The sequence below is a fragment of the Corvus brachyrhynchos genome, unplaced genomic scaffold (assembly GCF_000691975.1).
Source record: "Corvus brachyrhynchos isolate BGI_N302 unplaced genomic scaffold, ASM69197v1 scaffold167, whole genome shotgun sequence".
NCBI lineage: Eukaryota > Metazoa > Chordata > Aves > Passeriformes > Corvidae > Corvus > Corvus brachyrhynchos.
Genome location: NW_008239547.1, coordinates 70437 through 87485, shown reverse-complemented (window position 1 = coordinate 87485; position 17049 = coordinate 70437). Strand labels below are relative to the sequence as shown.

Genomic DNA, 17049 nt, shown 5'->3' with positions numbered 1-17049 from the left:
AGGAAGGCGAAGGGGAAGGGGAAGGGGAAGGGGAAGGGGAAGGGGAAGGGGAGCTAAGGGAAGGGGGGGAAGGAGGCTTCGATAGCATTATGTTTATATGCCTTCATATTTCTACAAAATATCTTGACAGAAAATGAACACTCTCCTTCCAGGTGCCTCTTTGCATCCACAGTAATATTAATGCCTTTTCCTCCAAAGAGGAGAAAACTTCTCTGTACTTAAAAATAGTGTTTTGGGAAATAAACATGAACAATCTAAAGAAAATATTGCACTATATCAGATTTAAAAGGAAGGTGGAAGATGTTTCTTTTTATAATATGGTGGGAGGGAGAGGGGGGTGTTAATTTTATGACCAGTTGACAATCAAGCGAACTAATGTCTCCTCTAATAACCCAGCAGAATATCCCACTGGAACAAACAGATCACACACAGTGAAAGATAAATAATAGATACAATATTTAAAAGATGAGAAAATAAGTCAATATTTATAGCTGTAACTTATTATAATCCTATCTTTCTCCAAATGATTTTTGACTCTTAGTCTAAGCCAGCAGCCAAATATTTTGAATTGATGTATTTACTGGCATTATATAATTAAAGGTTAATTTGTAACTCTTGAAAAGTAAGGCAGAGCAGAGAATATTCTTTTGAACAGTCTTTACATTAATGAATCAAGCTGTTTTGCAGTAGATTTGGATAAGATTTTTTCACCAAATCCTTGAAAAATAAAACCAGTATCTATTTTAAATAACACATATTCAAAACATTAAAATTAAGCAGTTTAGGGGGAAAAGTTAATGTAACAACAGGAACAAAAATATTTCACATATTTCCTCAAAAAACCCGACAAACAATTTTAAATTGTTTGATTGGACAATAGTTTGATCAGACAGTTACAAATAGCTTTGAGATTGTGTGGTCATTTATATACTCTCAGTGTTTTACGATGCAGCAAATAAGCACTTCACAACCTAGACGGATCATACCTGAAATGGCTTAGAACTGCTGATGAAGAGTGTCTGTCTGATCCATCTGTTTTCTTGATTTCCAAACTTGTACCACAACAGCCATCCCTTAGTATTACTCACAGTTCTTTGGAAGACTGACAGCTTATAAACTTCTTTTCCAAACATATGATAATGAAAGCGGAAAACACAGGTTCCATTGCCAGAAGGGTTGAAAAGAGGACTAAGCAAAACTGCTTTATCTTGGAATTGGCGTGGCTCAGAGGATTCCAGGTAAAGGTAGTGTCCTCTGGCTGTGCCTGTCGTGTGATCCTTTAATGGGCCTGTATTAACTGTGGGGGTTGGACCCTGGATTCTGATCCAGTCAAAGTCATCCTCTACATCCTGCTCCCAATTGCACAGCCCATTCTCAAAGTTACACTGTAGGTCAGGGTCTGAAATGTAAACAGAACAGACCGTCAAAAATAAAAAAACAGTATCAAAAGGGGATAGTGATTTAACATACTTTTTTTATCCTTACAAAAATTTATTTCTAATGTATAGAAAAAATGCATATCTACTTCTCCTTGAAGACATTCCCCTCTGAAGGATATATGTACACTTGTCTGTACATAAAAAAATTATTTTCAATATTATCTTTCAATATATATCTGTCAAATTGTACTTAATTTACTGAATAAACAGAACTGTGAAAAAATTATCCATGTTATTAATTTTTATGTACTATTAAAATTAAAGACTGTAAAGTTCTTTAACTGAAAGTGAACAGATCAACAGAGGTTAATTAGATGAAATAAACCACACCATACTGTCTTGTAGGTATGTGTGATAAGTGATCTAATGTATTTTTGCATGTGAGATGTAGTCCTAAAAACACGTTGTGGTCTAGGTCTTTATTATCCTCAATAATATTAACACGATAGCTTTATCAAGGCTAAATCAAAGAGTTTATAACAGAACTGCGCTTTTTTAATTTGACACGAAGGCAAAATATATTGATTACTTCTAATATTAAACAATAAAATGTGTCAGAGGTCGTGAACTTGCATTCCAACTTTGCATCTGCTTTTCATAAGCAGTAACTGAGATTATAACAATTTTTTTTAATTGAGCTGTTGCATTTAATGATGTTTAAAACTTCATCTCAAATCTTATTGTAGACCTCAAAATGGGTTATAAAGAGGATAAACATTCCACAAGCAGAAAAACTAAGACAAGATGGAAAGCCTTCACTTTCTTTTAAATTTAGAGCAGTTGATATTCAGCAAATATTACTGTAGATAGATATCACCTCAAGCATGTAAGGTGCCCCCTGTTTCTCAAACTGATTGTGATTTGCATAATTTAGTTACCTCAGGAAGTGATAAAGCAAATGCTAGTTAATTTTATTTTATATTAATGTTCTTGAGTTCTTAAAATTGAAGAATGCATGCTTCAGGGGAAAAACCATCAACAGCACCCTTCAGCACTCAAGGTGAATGTCAAAGCTTTCCTCAGTACTTTCAAGTTCTTTCTTTGGGGTGGACAAATATGTCCAACATGACTCCTATCTTTGGCATAGATATTTTAACATATTATTTGATAGGTAGAGTATAGGTACTAAGAAGAGGCAGGACATACACTCCTCTCAGTCCATCAGTACACCTTTTGCTGTACTTCTGTCAGTAAAATCAAAGATATCACGTTGACCCAAAACAACTGTCAGACTTTAAATCCTCTCTTTTAAAATAAACTTGTAATGAATGGTCGTGTTTTACCCAAGTTAAAGAAATAGAATTGTTTTGGATAAAGGAGATTGAATTCCGTTTACCCTCAGTTGTAGCTCATCATATGCATTTAAGTTTAAAATTATCATTCTGTTTCATCACTAACTGTATTCAGTGGAATCATTACTGGCTGTAGCAATTCTGCACTCTTTCTGTCCAGGGATGAATTGGAAAGTCAATTTTTGTGTGGCATAAGTAAGCAATAGTGGAAAGTACTTACTACAGCTGTCTTCATCCGATCCATCCCCACAGTCATCCACAAGATCACAGACCAATAAACTGTCAATACACGCTTTTGTGTCTCTGCACCAGAAGTGATTTGGACCTTCACAATTTAATGCTGGAGGCGGGAGAGCACAGTTTTCAAATCTAATATCATCAATGGCTGAGACACCCTCATAAAAACCCAGACTGATTTTATCAAGTGAAAATTGGAAAGGATGTGGAAGGCGTCCAAGCTGAATGACTGCCTTCAACCATTGATTTCCCTCATTGTAATACGTCCTCCAAAGGACAGTAGGCTGTTTCAGCCCATCCACAATCAATTGCAGCTCTGCTGCCCCAACTGACTGTCCGTAATTGTAATACCTAAAATGATAAAAATAAGAATGTTAAGCAGACAAGTGATGAAAATGGACATCAGTTACAATGACCAATACCTTTTCTGTTGTATCTCTGTGATACATAGGAAGTCCTCAGTGCCCGTAATTCCATCCATTTTCTGAATGATGGTAGGATAGACTGCTATCAGTCTAGGCCTCGTTTCAAGAATTGAAAATTTTGAGAGAAGAAGTATACTTCATTAAATTGAAACTCATAACTGAAGAGACACATTTCCTTTCATATTAAGCAACACTGCTCACTCAGGTGTGTAATGTCTTTTTATAAATGTAATTCAGTACATAATTGTAAAGTTTCAAGAAGGAAAACCAGAACACTTACCGAATGCATAAGCATGCCTTCTATCTATGTTAGTTATTGTTAACATGTTGCCTTCTCCAACATTTAAAGCTATTAAATACTTAGGTTGGCAATTGTACAACAAAACTGGAAGCAGAAGCAGATATACAACCAACAACTTGTAATGTCCAACTTCAAGTCATGAATCTCAGATAAAAAGACAATTCCACTTCCTATGGCAGATGTATATGATCTCACTGAGACAAACTGCACTTAATAACACCAAGGTCAGGCCAAATCTTTAATTAAACAGTAGCACCAATTTGGCCATAGTAAACAAATTATCACAGTTATATTTTTTTTGTCCATCTTTGACAAGTTTGCACAAACACTGAGAAGACAATTACTGAAGATGTTTGTTTGGGTTTGATGGTTGATTTTTTGTTGTGTGTGTTTTTGGGGGTTTTTTGTTTGGTTGGTTTGTTTTTTTTTTTGGTTTTGTTTTTATATTTGTTTTGTTTTCGGGTTTTTTTCTGTGTATATAAAAAAGAGAAGGGAAAGCAAAGAACCAGTTATCGCACTGGGACTTTTAATTAAAAATGATGACATCTACTTTTGGATACTGTAAGTGACTCAAGGACCTACTAGATTTTTCAATGCTTTCTTTTTCTCGAAAAAAATCCACATATTTAAATTTACTTAACTAAAGAATTGTTAGGAAAAAGACTGTGGTAGTTGCCCACATATATGCAGGCACAATCATTTACTGTAATTTTGCTCAGAGCCTGAAAACAAAGTCATGTCATGTTTCTGTTTTATTCTCCAAGTGCTTCATGTTATATCTGCATATTGTTCACAATGAAGACTCTATGCTGACAGAATAAAATTAAATAAATTCTTCAGAGAAAGATGTATCTATTTCAGACTATAACTTCAATTTCAGTCCAAGAGAAACAATGTGAGATGATCCAGGAATTTTAAACGTAAATTATTCCTTACCAAAAGGACAGTGTGCAATTTGATCCAGTTTGCCTGAACTTTGGGCTTCGTAGCCGAGCTATTTGTGAAATGCTGCTGCTGTTCTTCAGAATGAACATAAAATGACCTGTTAAAACAGAAAACAACTTTTTAGGCTGAAGAAATAAAGGGTTTCTAAAGGTTTTTAAAGCATTCATGGCCTCCACTTAAAATCTGTTTTAAGAGATGTTTTATCTATTCCACTTCTCTGTTTCTAGGCCTGGCTTGTCTTACCTTCAGGTTTGTTATAGGTGTGATCCCATGGAGGGGCTTGCTTCTGAAATGCGGGTGGAAGAGCACTGCTGGAACTTCTTACCCAGTCAAATTCATCTGCATTTACAGTTTCAATCCAGCCACAGCTCTCTCTTTCAAAGTCACATACAGCAGCTGGAATAAAGAATGAGACATTTCATTTCTATACCAAACATTACTAAACGAGCTTTGCAGTATGAAGAGCAAATAAAATGTTTCTAATATGTCACCAATATTCTAGAAATAAGTCCAGGAAAGGGGCATGGAGAAGCAGAGTGGCTTCATACCAGACATGAGGTATTTGCTTAGGAACAGCTGAGTAAAAGAGCAGCCACAGAGGAACAACCAAGCCATCGCTATGTGCACTGCATTCAGCGAAACACCTCCTTCTCTCTTAGGCTGCTTCTGCCAAAGCACTCAAAGCAGGCAAGGAGGTGCTGACAAAAGACCTCACAGTCCTCCTGGTATGGAGCAAGAACATTGGGCATGCAAAGCAGCAACAAACCTTCTGCAAGATTTTTTTTTGTTGGAGACAGAAATTAAATCCCCTTTTTCCTAAATGCCAGCAAGTATGCTAATGATAAAAAAATCCTTCTTCTATTCATAATTGGAATAAAGTTAAATATCAGGCATTAGTGAGGTACTGTGATATTTGTAATCCCTGAAACACAAACTACTGAAGTGAAAAAGATCTGAAAAGCTGCAATCAGCTGCATTCTTCAATTCTTCAATTAAAAGAGCAGCAATATTTTAGAAAATAAAGGAAAAATAAAGGAGTGGAAGGGTGTCATTTATGAATGAATGTAAACTGAATAATATTGATTATGTTACAATGAAGAAACATAGAATCATGGAATGATCTGGGTTGGAAAGGACCTTAAAGATCTTCTAGTTCCAACCCTGCTGCCATGGGCAGGGACAGCTCCCACTAGACCTGGCTGCTCAGAGTCCCATCCAACCTGCCCTTGAACACTTCCAGGGATGGGCTATTCACAGCTTTTCTGGTCAAGTTGTTCCAGTGGCTCACCACTTCCACAGTAAAGAATTTCTTCTTTATATCAGGTTTTCCTCTCCTGCATTTTATAAAAAATCTTCATTAAATCACAAAATCATATTTTTATTCCTGTAAATGTAACTAAATGGAAAACATTAAGAGAATTATTTAAAGATTTTAAGTAATAATTTATTAGTCATATACCTAGAATAAATAAAGCAAATATTCAGGTATGACTGTCAGAATTCTGCCATTATTTTATAATTCTTATCACAGCTTTCAGTGGTCATATTATGCTATGGTCATAAAATGGTATGTAGAATATGCACATATCAGAATCATATGAAGTCTCATGGGGAATAAGATTACATCAGTGTTTATTTATGGAAATTATGGGAGGTTTTTTAATTTGTTGTGCTTGATTTTGTTTTGTTTTGCTTTTCTCTTTAGAAACTATGTTACACTAAGTTATGTATAATTTTTTAGAAAGAATGAAAAATTACTAATGAGGCGTCTTAGTTATATTGGTAGCTATAGCTTCTAAAAAGAGAAGGTTTTGTGAATTATTAAGCAAAGCACTTAAAAATCCACAGTTAGCTTAAAACAAAAAACATTCCACAAGTGTGGAAGGACAAATAATGTTTAAGAGATCAAAGAAAATATAAGTTTGCTCTACATATGGTGTATGTGGGTCAGAAATGCCAATGATAAAGTGATGCAAATCAAATGTGACTAAAAAACAGAAGGAAGGAGTTTTTTGACAGAATGTTTTGATAGAATAAAAGGAAGACAAAATATATCTGCAAATATTCAAGGACCTAGGCATGAGAGAAATGACTGAAAATCTCCAGAGAGAACATAATGAAAAAGGAATATGGAGAGCTATTTTTGATTTGCTTTTTACTCGATAGAAGAAACCATCACATATTCCCCAGAGAACAGCAACAAAGAATATGACAGACCTTGGACACAGATGGTTACACCAAATGAGGCAAGTAAACAAGATAAAACTGTTAAGTCTGAGCCCAGACTTCTTGCATCTGTAACTTGTAACACAGACAAAACACAAAAGAAAGGATGCACCAGACCATTTAGCTTAAGCATGGATGAGTACACTAAGATAAAATAACCCTGAAACCTTCAACTAAATCTCAAACCAACTATTTAACACCTAGGGAAAATACAAGAATACAAGAATAGAGCAAACTGGTAGAGCCTGGGTGAAACACACTTGGATCTTGATGCTTGATAACACTTCAATTTTCTAATTGTCTTGTCCCATAACTTCTTCGACTGGCACTTCCATTTCAGACAGATTATTCAGAAAAAAAGGCTTTTGCTTGGGTACTTTTGTACTTTCTCTCACAGTGAACTCATACAAACTAATCTGCTTTCTATCCTAAGACTTTTGTTTTTGCTTTTGTCCTATTTTCTTTTATTTTCTTACATGCTGTCTTTATACTCTAATCATCACATGAGCCTATGGGCTCTGCCAGGCTGTCTTCTCTTCACATGCTGATTAATTTATTGCTAGTGTTTCTTAAACTTCTTTTGTCATCCTTACTGTGTTTTTACATTTAACCTACCAAAATTCGTCATCTTTTCTATATTTTTCATTTAGAAAATACATCAACCATTTGTTTGATGCTTTTTAACTTCTAGTGGTATCCATGCCACCTGTTTGGATACATTTTTCCTTGCTGCCCCTTTTAGTATCTTTTTTAACAAGCTCCCTCACTAATCAAGAAGGAATCAGTGATACTGTGAGCATAGCATTTGAGAGTGGTTGGCTTTGTTGATGCTTTGAGAAAGCTGCCTTTACATCTTCAACAGATTCAATTTTCTCTGAGCTGACTTGTTGTCACAAAACCTTAGATTTCTTCCTGATTTTGGGTTCTTATGCAAAGCGCTTTTGCCTTTTCTGTTTTGAGGAGCTTTATTCAAACGCCTCCGCAAATCAGATGTGCAGTTTCTCTGTTAGCGGAGTGACACCTAATAGGAATTTAATAAACAGTCCTGCTCAAAACAGTATTTTAAAAACAAGTGTTTAAGATATTAACATTTCTTCAAGAATGGAAGTTCATAAATCTCTATAACCCCCAAAATATCTCCTTGTCTTTCAGCTTGTGTAAATTTATACAGAATGCATCATAAATTAAAAAATCCAGGTGAAGAGATATCATCATTATTACTGGCTTATAATATTTTCTTTTACTTAAAAACTATTTCTAAAGGGTCCAATATGTCAATAAACATTACACTAATTTTTAATCCACAATTTAAGATAAATTTAGGAACTTATTGCTAGATGGCAAAAATAAAACTATCATCAGTTCTAGGAACCAGTTTAACTCTACACACAGTCATCTTAAACTATTTTAACCCTCTTTATAATACAAACACACTGAAACACAAATCTTTCTTCCCATTTTTACGTTTTCTATCCCAGCTACTATTTACTAATTTCATTATATACGCTCACTCAAATAACACCGTACTTTGTAGATGCATTGGCCTAATTTTTACAGTGACAAACTGAATAGAGGCCAGTTAAAAATTAATGCAAAAGTTCATCAGCAAGAAGTAATGCTAACTGGAACAAACAAACAAACAAAAGACAAAAAACAAGTCACTACTTGAAGATCAAACAAGTTTGATCTTTACAAAATCCAAGGCAGAGCTTCCCCTTCCCTCACTTTTAATCTCCAAATATTAACCGGTACAATTTTGAAAAAAATAACCACCACTACCACCTCCCCCTGCCAAAAAAAACCCCAACAAAATAACCAAAACCAAAAAATCCACACTTAAAAGTTTAAAACAAGTAGGTATAGTAGTCTGCTCTACAGATAGCTAGGGGAACAAAGCACTCCAGAACATTTTATTTCGCTAAATTCTGTTGGGAAATCCATTTCAATCGCCATGGAATTGCAACAGACCTCTTTTTGATTTCAGTCATGTGGGCTTTTTAGTATTAGACAGACATGACTTATACATAACACAGAGGTGTATATCACTTGTGAAATGAGAAATAGCTTTGCATGTAAGGAAGGCAAAATATGCAGAGTAAAGGGTTTTTGTTATAAATAATTCTAGTGATTTCACTGCGCACCAACATTTTTAACAACAATGGTACTACGTGTCTCCTAACTCAGCTGCAGGACTTACAAACACTGAGACTTTTACAGGAGGAAAATAAAATTCTAAAAATATTCTATGAAACTGAAGGGGAAGCTCCTGTTTTTACTGAATTACACAAAAATAAGATCCCATAGTCCCTATTCAGGTCTTCTTGTTATTCACCCTCTTTTCTCTGCCACTGAAGCTCATCCAATATTTGTCATCACACTGAATAATTTGCTGGAAACCAAATAAGAGTAACTATGCAATGAGACATAGGTTTTGGCCAAAAAATACTACATAGGTATTTGCTGAAAGAAGTAGACAAGTTAGACTTAAGACTTCTGCGTTCTATAGAAATTCTGAAAGTGTGTGGGGTCTCTGTCAGAAAAATGCCCTCGGCCTTTCCTCAACGCTCTTCTGTTCCACAGCTTACTTCCTGTTTTACCTACTACACAACTGCTCTTCTGTGACCCCTTATCTCAGTCCTAGAATCACTGGAAAACTGGAAATCCTCACTCTCTTATCTCATTTCCACAAGCAGCTCCCTGCTCCAGGTCCTCTCAAGCAGTCTCAGTTCTTTGTCACTTCATGGCCACATTTTATACCAACCCCTCCCAAAACATCACTGCTCCACGTCCGCGTTCCTCATTCCCATTCTCTCCTTTTTTTATTCTCTCTTCTGAGGCATTTAATCTTCCATTATTGTTTCTCTCCTGACACTGTATCAGAGGCACTTTAATCAGCTGGTCTCAGTCTTTCTCCCAGAGCAGCCTGGGTCCCTCCTGCCCTGGCTCCCTCCAGTGCCATGGTTACTTCTCTCCTACACCAGCAAGCTCAAGCAATGCAGCTTTTGCAGCCATTTCTCCTCCACTGTCAAAGATGTTGTCCTTTCTCTGCAGATGGGATTTTAGTCCCATCCCTTCCCCATTTAACTTCCATAAACTGATTCTTATGCAGTTATCTAGGCACTTCCAGTATTAGGCATCTTCAATTTACAAGCTGGTAATATTTTTACTCCTTGGACTTAAGCCCATCTTTCTGATCTGGCTGTTGTTTCTGGTCTCACCTTCAAAAATTACTGATTTGTCTGGCTGAAATGGAGTAGCAAGCATATGAGACAGCCATTTTGGTATGCAAGATTTGACTCTAAAAAGTAGATTTAGAAAGAGTTACTATATAACTACAGCAGAAGTTTTATGTTTTGCCAAGATTAGTAATGGAAAATATGGGGAATATTTCTTATAACACTGAGGAGATTTTTTATTACTTTTATGAAGGTAGCCATTAGAGACCAAATAATATTTATCTTTAAACAATTATGCTACAAAAGTAGTTTTTAAGAACGAACATGAGCATCCTTCTCTTTGCTTGCCTTCTAACTCAAATTCAGGTACATAAAACTCTGTACAAATATATAGATTACGTCCAGTTTATGAATTACTTAATTTAAGGCTAGCCTTAACATGCTTGTGCTGCCCTAAATTGTACACCATAGAAATAATAACTATTAAATGCATCTTTCATTTAGACATAAATACAAAACAATACTGTGTGTATATGTGTGCTGGTTTGGGCTGACGTGTAGTTAATTTTCTTCATGGTAGCTGCTAAAGGGCTGTATTTTGGATTTGTGCTGGATTTAGGGATATTTTAATTATTGCTGAGCAGTGTTTATATAGAGACAAGGCCTTTCCTGCTCCTCACATTGCCTCACCAGCAAGGAGGTTGGGAATACACAAAAAGTTGGGAAGAGACACAGGCAGGACAGCTGACCCCAACTGAACAAAGGGATAGACTACATCATATGGTGTCATGCTCAGCGACAGACTAGTGGGGGATGTTCCAAGTGGTGGTGTTGACCATCCCAAGTCACCATAATGTGTAATGGGGCCCAGTTCCCCCAGGGATGGCTGAACACCTGCCTGCCCATAGGGAGCAGTGAATGAATTCCTTGTTTTGCTTTGCTTGTGTGCATGGCTTTTGCTTTCCCTATTAAGCTGTCTTCATCTCAACCCATGAGTTTTCTCACTTTTACTCATCTGATTCTCTCCCCCATCCCACCAGGAGAGTAAGTGAGCAGCTATGTGGGGCTGAGCTGCCAGATGAGGTTCAGCCACAGCAGTCCTTTCTGGCACATGTGCCTCAAAGGGTTTGAGACAGTGACAAGTTTGATTGGAATGTGTTGGATCAAATTTACAGCTTTTATTGATTTCTAGATATTAATTGGCACACTCCTGTGCTTGCCATGGGGCCTGCTTTCCTGACTATTTATTAGAGCCTAGTGCTCATTAGTGGCTGCCTCTTGCTTTCACTGCTTGCTGCACTGCCTGTCACCTTACTCTACTGTGCCTGGGAGTGTTTTGATAACAACACAGGTGATGTGCCTGCTGGCAGTTGGCCAGGCCATTGCTGCTGCTGTACTGGGAGGAACAGGCTGGAACTCCAGTGCGGACTTGAGTCAAAGGGACTGTGACCTGTGGATGAGGCCATGTGAGATTGGGGTACTCCGGAGTGTCTGTGGTCGAGAATAAGCCCGTGCCAGAGCAGGTACATCTTGAAGCACCTGTGGCCATGGTTATGTCTGTGTGGCAGCAGGTGTAACTCTGAAGGGTAAGTCTGTGCTGGAGAAAGTACACCTCAAAGTATCTATGGCTGTGGGTAAGTCAGTGCTGCAACGGGTATACCTCGAAACATCAGTGACTGTGCACGAGGTCATGTTGGAGCACCTCAAAGCATGTGACCATGGATAAACCTGTGAAAATATGCTGTATTTTATATAAATGTAAATTATTTTATATAAATGTAAATTATTTTGTGTTTATTTTATATAGAAACCCATATAATTATTCCTGATAATCCACACAATATGTAGACAGCAAAAAAAAAATTAACAGACACAAAAGACAGATCATAAGGGAGAAATTAATAAAGGTCAGACAGAATATCAAGAACACATTTGTTACCAGATTGCTTTCCAACCTGATCTTATTCCTATTCTATCAACATAATTCTTAGGGTGCAAAAGTGAACATTTAGACTCCACCAAATGCATAGGATGTAGACCATAGAACTCACGCTGCACATTCATCTTCCAGAGCACAAGCACACAATGTGATAGGTATGTTAGGTCACTGCTATGAATCTGCAGTTTGAAAAAGGCTGTCACTTCTCTCTTCTGCTTTAATGCATGGAAGTCAAGTATAAAAGCTTTATGACCATAGTAAATTCTTCATCTGTGATACAATAGTCAACGGTAGCAACACTCAAGAAAGAAAACATTTTGGCAGTCCCAGAAGTGTTAATCTTCAACTGAATTCTTTCAGGCCTGACAGAAAAAAAGGTACTCCTTTGAGTGGAAGTGAAAATCAAGAGATGTCTCAAGGATTGATATTGAGAGATAAGAAAATTGGATGGAGACCTTGCTTATTTGGTGGACTTAGTGGACCTGAGCACTTAAGTAAATCATCTTACTGGAATTTAAGGTTATAAGATTTAAATGAAACATATTTCGAAAGACATTTTAAGCCCATGTAATATCCCTGCCTGGTTCTCATACAAAGAGAAAAGCATTAACAAGGTTAAGGTGCATAAAATCACTATTAGATGGAACACTGTGGAAAAAAATGTTAATATTGATGAAAGAAACGATGTAGCTGGAAAAGGTGAAATGATCAAAAATCTATGTTTAGCCAAGTTTGGAAATAAGGAAAAGTGTCTGAGAAATATGAAATGCTTGCATCCAAGTGCAGGAATATGCAAAGAAAATATAGAAAGTAATGGTGCACTACATAAGCAAGAAGATGATGAAATACTATTTGAAAATAATTTTAAGAGCTATTCTAGTGCTGTAGACCAGCACTAATGTGCTGAAAGGCAAGTTTATTGCTTGGAAACAGCCAACTTGCCAAACTTCTTGCAGGGCCCTTTGTGTACCTGCATTCTGCTTCCCACATTACAAGCTGTAGTGCTAGCACACATTGAGCCAGCTCAGCAGTAACAATGATTTATAAGTCAGCAATATACTTAGAGCAAAGATCACCATAAATATAATGGTTCCAAAGTTTAACCTTTAGCATGGCATTGTTAATGTATTGTCTTGACAAATGAGACTTGGGTATAATAAAGGTTTCTTCAGTCATATAATTAGAGGAAAAAGAAAGAGAAAATCAGTTGCCAGATAGGCAACTTGTAATTAAGGCCAGTCTAGGACTGGTGAAACACCTTGCTGGACATTTTTCTTCACCCAAATACGTAATGTTGAAATGGAAACACAGGCTGAATAGTTAAAAGGAAATACAAATAGCCACAAAAAACAGCAGATCTTAATTTTCTTGATTAAAAGCTACCAGTTCATTATCACAGTGCAGTGAAAGTTGCAGGCAGCTAAATCTACTTAGAACATATTTAATTAAACTATTGATTTGGAAGTGTTATTATTTTGTCAGAGAAAAATACCCAGTACCTGAATTTAAAAAGGGTAATGGGAGAGCAATCCAATCTATCATAACCCAATGCTGATAAGGTGTGTAAGCATAAGTAAAGTAGAAAAAACATAAAGTAAATTAAAAAAATGTTGGAGTGTTACAAGAGTTTTAATATGAGTAACATTGGCAGGGAGGGAGTAAAGAAGTAAAAACTCTTCTCAGTAGTGTCCAGTGAAATGAGAAGGGGCAACAGGCACTTTTTTTCTGTAAGGGTGATCAAACACTGGAACAGGGTGTCCTGACTGGCTGGGTAGTCTCCATCCTCATAGATATTCAGAACCTAACTCTGTCAAGCTCTGGGCATTCTGCTCCGGTGGCCCTGCTTTGAGCAGAGTAGTTTTTAACCACTTAGTGATCTTCAGATATCCCTTCCAACCTCAACTGTGATACAGTAATATCAGAATTTTCTTTACTCTGGCCCACAAGAGGAAGGATATTCTGCTTAGTGAACATTTAATAGTTATTTCTGATTTTAGCAAGGCAAACTGTTATCTAATATAACAAAATGCAGTTTTATACCTCAAAGTTCTGTATATTTTGGATACCAGTCCTTCTAAACACTTATAACCCTCAATACCAATGCTCTAGCTGAGAAAAATGCAATACTAAAATAGTAGAGAAATTTAATTGAAGCTGTAAATATTTCTTTTACCTGCTAATAGTCAAATAGATTTTTGTTTACCTGAGCAACAACTCTCAATCTCCAAGTAAAAACCATAAAATATAAACAGTGAATTTGGACTGTATTAGCATCTCTGAAGAAGTTTACATTTTTTGATGCATAACAGGACACTGAAAATAATTTGAGGATCTTGTCTACAATATTTCTGTCATTTGTGTTGAATGTGCTAGAAAGCATCATGTCCTATTTTTAAAAAGAAAACTTGCATTAAATATTGCTCGTGGCAACTCCTTTTGAAAATGTATCACAAGTTGTACAGCAAAGTTGATAGTTCAAAGCAAGAGACTCATTTTCAAAAGTGCAAAGTATAACTGTGATTTCTTATGCAAAGCAGGAAACTGAATCAATCAAAAAGACTTTTGAAGCTACATATTAGAAACCCTGAAACAGTTCCGAGCTCCCTGCTGACTGTACAGTGGAGAGGGATTCTGAGATGCTCCACTTCCCTCTACTTTCCCACGTGTTTGCTTCCATGCAGAGAAAGTCCAGGCATGTGGCCCTGACAGCAGTCACAGCACAACCAAGCAGAAAATTCTGACTCAGCTTAAATTATAGCTGTGACCAGGCCTGTGGTACAGCTGTGGTACAGCTCTGGCATCTTCACATCAAAAGTAAGTATATAAAATATAAAATTTGAATGCAAGTCTGTGACCAGTGCATTAGGATTACAAAATAAAATACTATATTTTAAGCAGCAGCTTCTACTAAATAATTAATCAAAATCTTCTCTTCTGGTTTTATTGCTAAGAGGGAAGTAGTTGCTACAGAAAATAAGAGGGGAAAAAATCACGGAACTGAATCAAAGTGAAGTAACTGTTTCTCAAGAGCTTTTACTTTTAATTAAATTGCAAGATTTATGAAGTCATGAAAGCATTGCAAATAGGACAAAGAAACCCAGTCACAGGAGCTTAACAACATAGATTTTAAAGTTTTCACTTACGGCATTTGGTTTCATCATGGTTATTTGGGCAGTCAGGCTTAAAATCACAAAATTTGTCAGATGAAATACACTGCCCATCGCCACATGAGAAAGATCCCGCTGGGCAGTAAAAAGATGAAGCATTAGCATCTGCAGATTCTGTTTCCCCTTAAAAATCAGAAAAGGACATGTAAGTAAAACCACAAATATATAAAATTATTAGAAGTGCTTTTTATCTTCTTTTAATATAGCAACCTGTTCAGCATAAGGAAGCGAGCACCACCTATGCAGTGTGCTAGATTATACCACAGTTGGTAAGAAACACAGCTGATCTCAGTGTCTGACGGTCTTAAACTATATCTTACCCTCCACAATATTCAAATATTTTGTGAAAATTTATCCAATACACCTTAGGGTTACAGAGCTGGGCTCCTGTTCAGAGATGAGAGGCTGGTACGGCTCCCTGCTCTTTCCCCTGGAGCCAGAAGCAGGTTTTTCACCAAACCTTCCTGCTGTAGCTGTGCTATCTCTGTGCTCAGGTCACAATGAAAGCTGCAAGAAGCCCAGGCTGGGTGCTGCACCACTACTGCCTTGCACCACAACCTACACATTAGAGAACATCCCAAATTTCAATTAATGTGGCAACAAAAAAGCCAGGGTCTGCTGGTTTTTCTTCAGTAGATTTCTGGAAAGTAAGTGAGAGGAATGATGTGCAGCTTTTCATTTCTTTCATTTAAACTAAATTTTATAAATACTCATATTTCTATCCAGACAGGAATTTTTTTAAAAAAACCTCCATTCTAAGAACAATATCTTTGTGATTAATGGGTAAATGAGGCAGTTGGAGGGAAAATAATGAAAGCAAATTAATGTTTCTCTAAATACTTCAACCCAACTGTATATAGGGATCATAAAAGCCTTAAAAACACAACACTTAAGTTCTCTATTATGCTTTTAAATTTTTCAGGATTAAATCCAGATACCTGATGGCTACAACTTATCAACATTACCCCTGACTGCATATGTGCCCATGCCATTTTTGAAAAGCAGCTGGTAGCATCAAGAGGACCAGAACCAGCAGTCTGACAGAAGGTTTCGTTGGTTTATATTTCCATCCATTGGCACTTCAAAACTACAGAGTGTGAGTACAAGGACAAGTTTGGTGGGCATTCCTTATATGTCAGATATTTAGCAGTAATGATGGGACAAGCCTCTTGCCCTAAAAGTAAAGCAGCAGAATTTGCTCTTTAGTGGAAAATACAGGATGCTTTGCTTCTGCCTCCAAATGTGAATGTGAGCAGGTACTACATAGTAAGTAGTATCAGGAAATTCCCACGAGAGCTCACTTTGCAGAATTAGTGCAAACTTCCCATAACAGCTAGTGTATAACACAAGGATGAAAACCTTTATTATAGAACCATAGAATGGTTTGGATTGGGAAGAGCCTTAAAGATCATCTAGTCTGTCATAGGCAGAGTCAAAGACCCAACCAACGCAGCATGGAACACTTACAGGGAGATGACAGATTACAGCATATGGACTTTTTCTCAGATTATCCTCTACTTTGTTAAAGGTATCTTCAAGTTAGTCAAGAAATCACAGATATATGTAGCAGAAATTGGGGAAAATGTATTGAAAACCATGAAACTTGCCTTCACTTTCCTGGCTGATTCCTGGAAGTGATCTATTCACAACTACACATTCTTCTGATATACCGATATCATCAATAGCAACAGCAGCATGTGTTGTTAGAATAGTACCTTGCAAAACAATCTGTAAAGACAGAAAAATAAGTAATTCTTTAAAGGTGAATTGATAAAAAGACACAAATACACACACACACACACACACACATTTATATATTCCTTTTTAATTTATGACATCTGCACAGGAACTAAATTGTGCCTACAACCAACTCTGAACATGATCCAGGAGAAACTACAACTG

At 36.6% G+C, this 17049-nt stretch overlaps 1 protein-coding gene across 1 annotated transcript in view; it reads right to left on the bottom strand.

The window, feature by feature from the left end:
- The window catches only part of MALRD1 (MAM and LDL receptor class A domain containing 1), a 238264-nt gene that overhangs the window by 175471 nt on the left and 45744 nt on the right, over positions 1-17049 (bottom strand). Inside the window, exons 13-18 of the mRNA XM_017741406.1 lie at positions 16755-16875; positions 15124-15270; positions 4883-5035; positions 4631-4736; positions 2952-3319; positions 987-1399 (exon numbers count right to left, since the gene is read on the bottom strand). Coding sequence (XP_017596895.1) covers positions 987-1399; positions 2952-3319; positions 4631-4736; positions 4883-5035; positions 15124-15270; positions 16755-16875 — 1308 coding nt within the window. The remainder of the gene's footprint in view (positions 1-986; positions 1400-2951; positions 3320-4630; positions 4737-4882; positions 5036-15123; positions 15271-16754; positions 16876-17049) is intronic.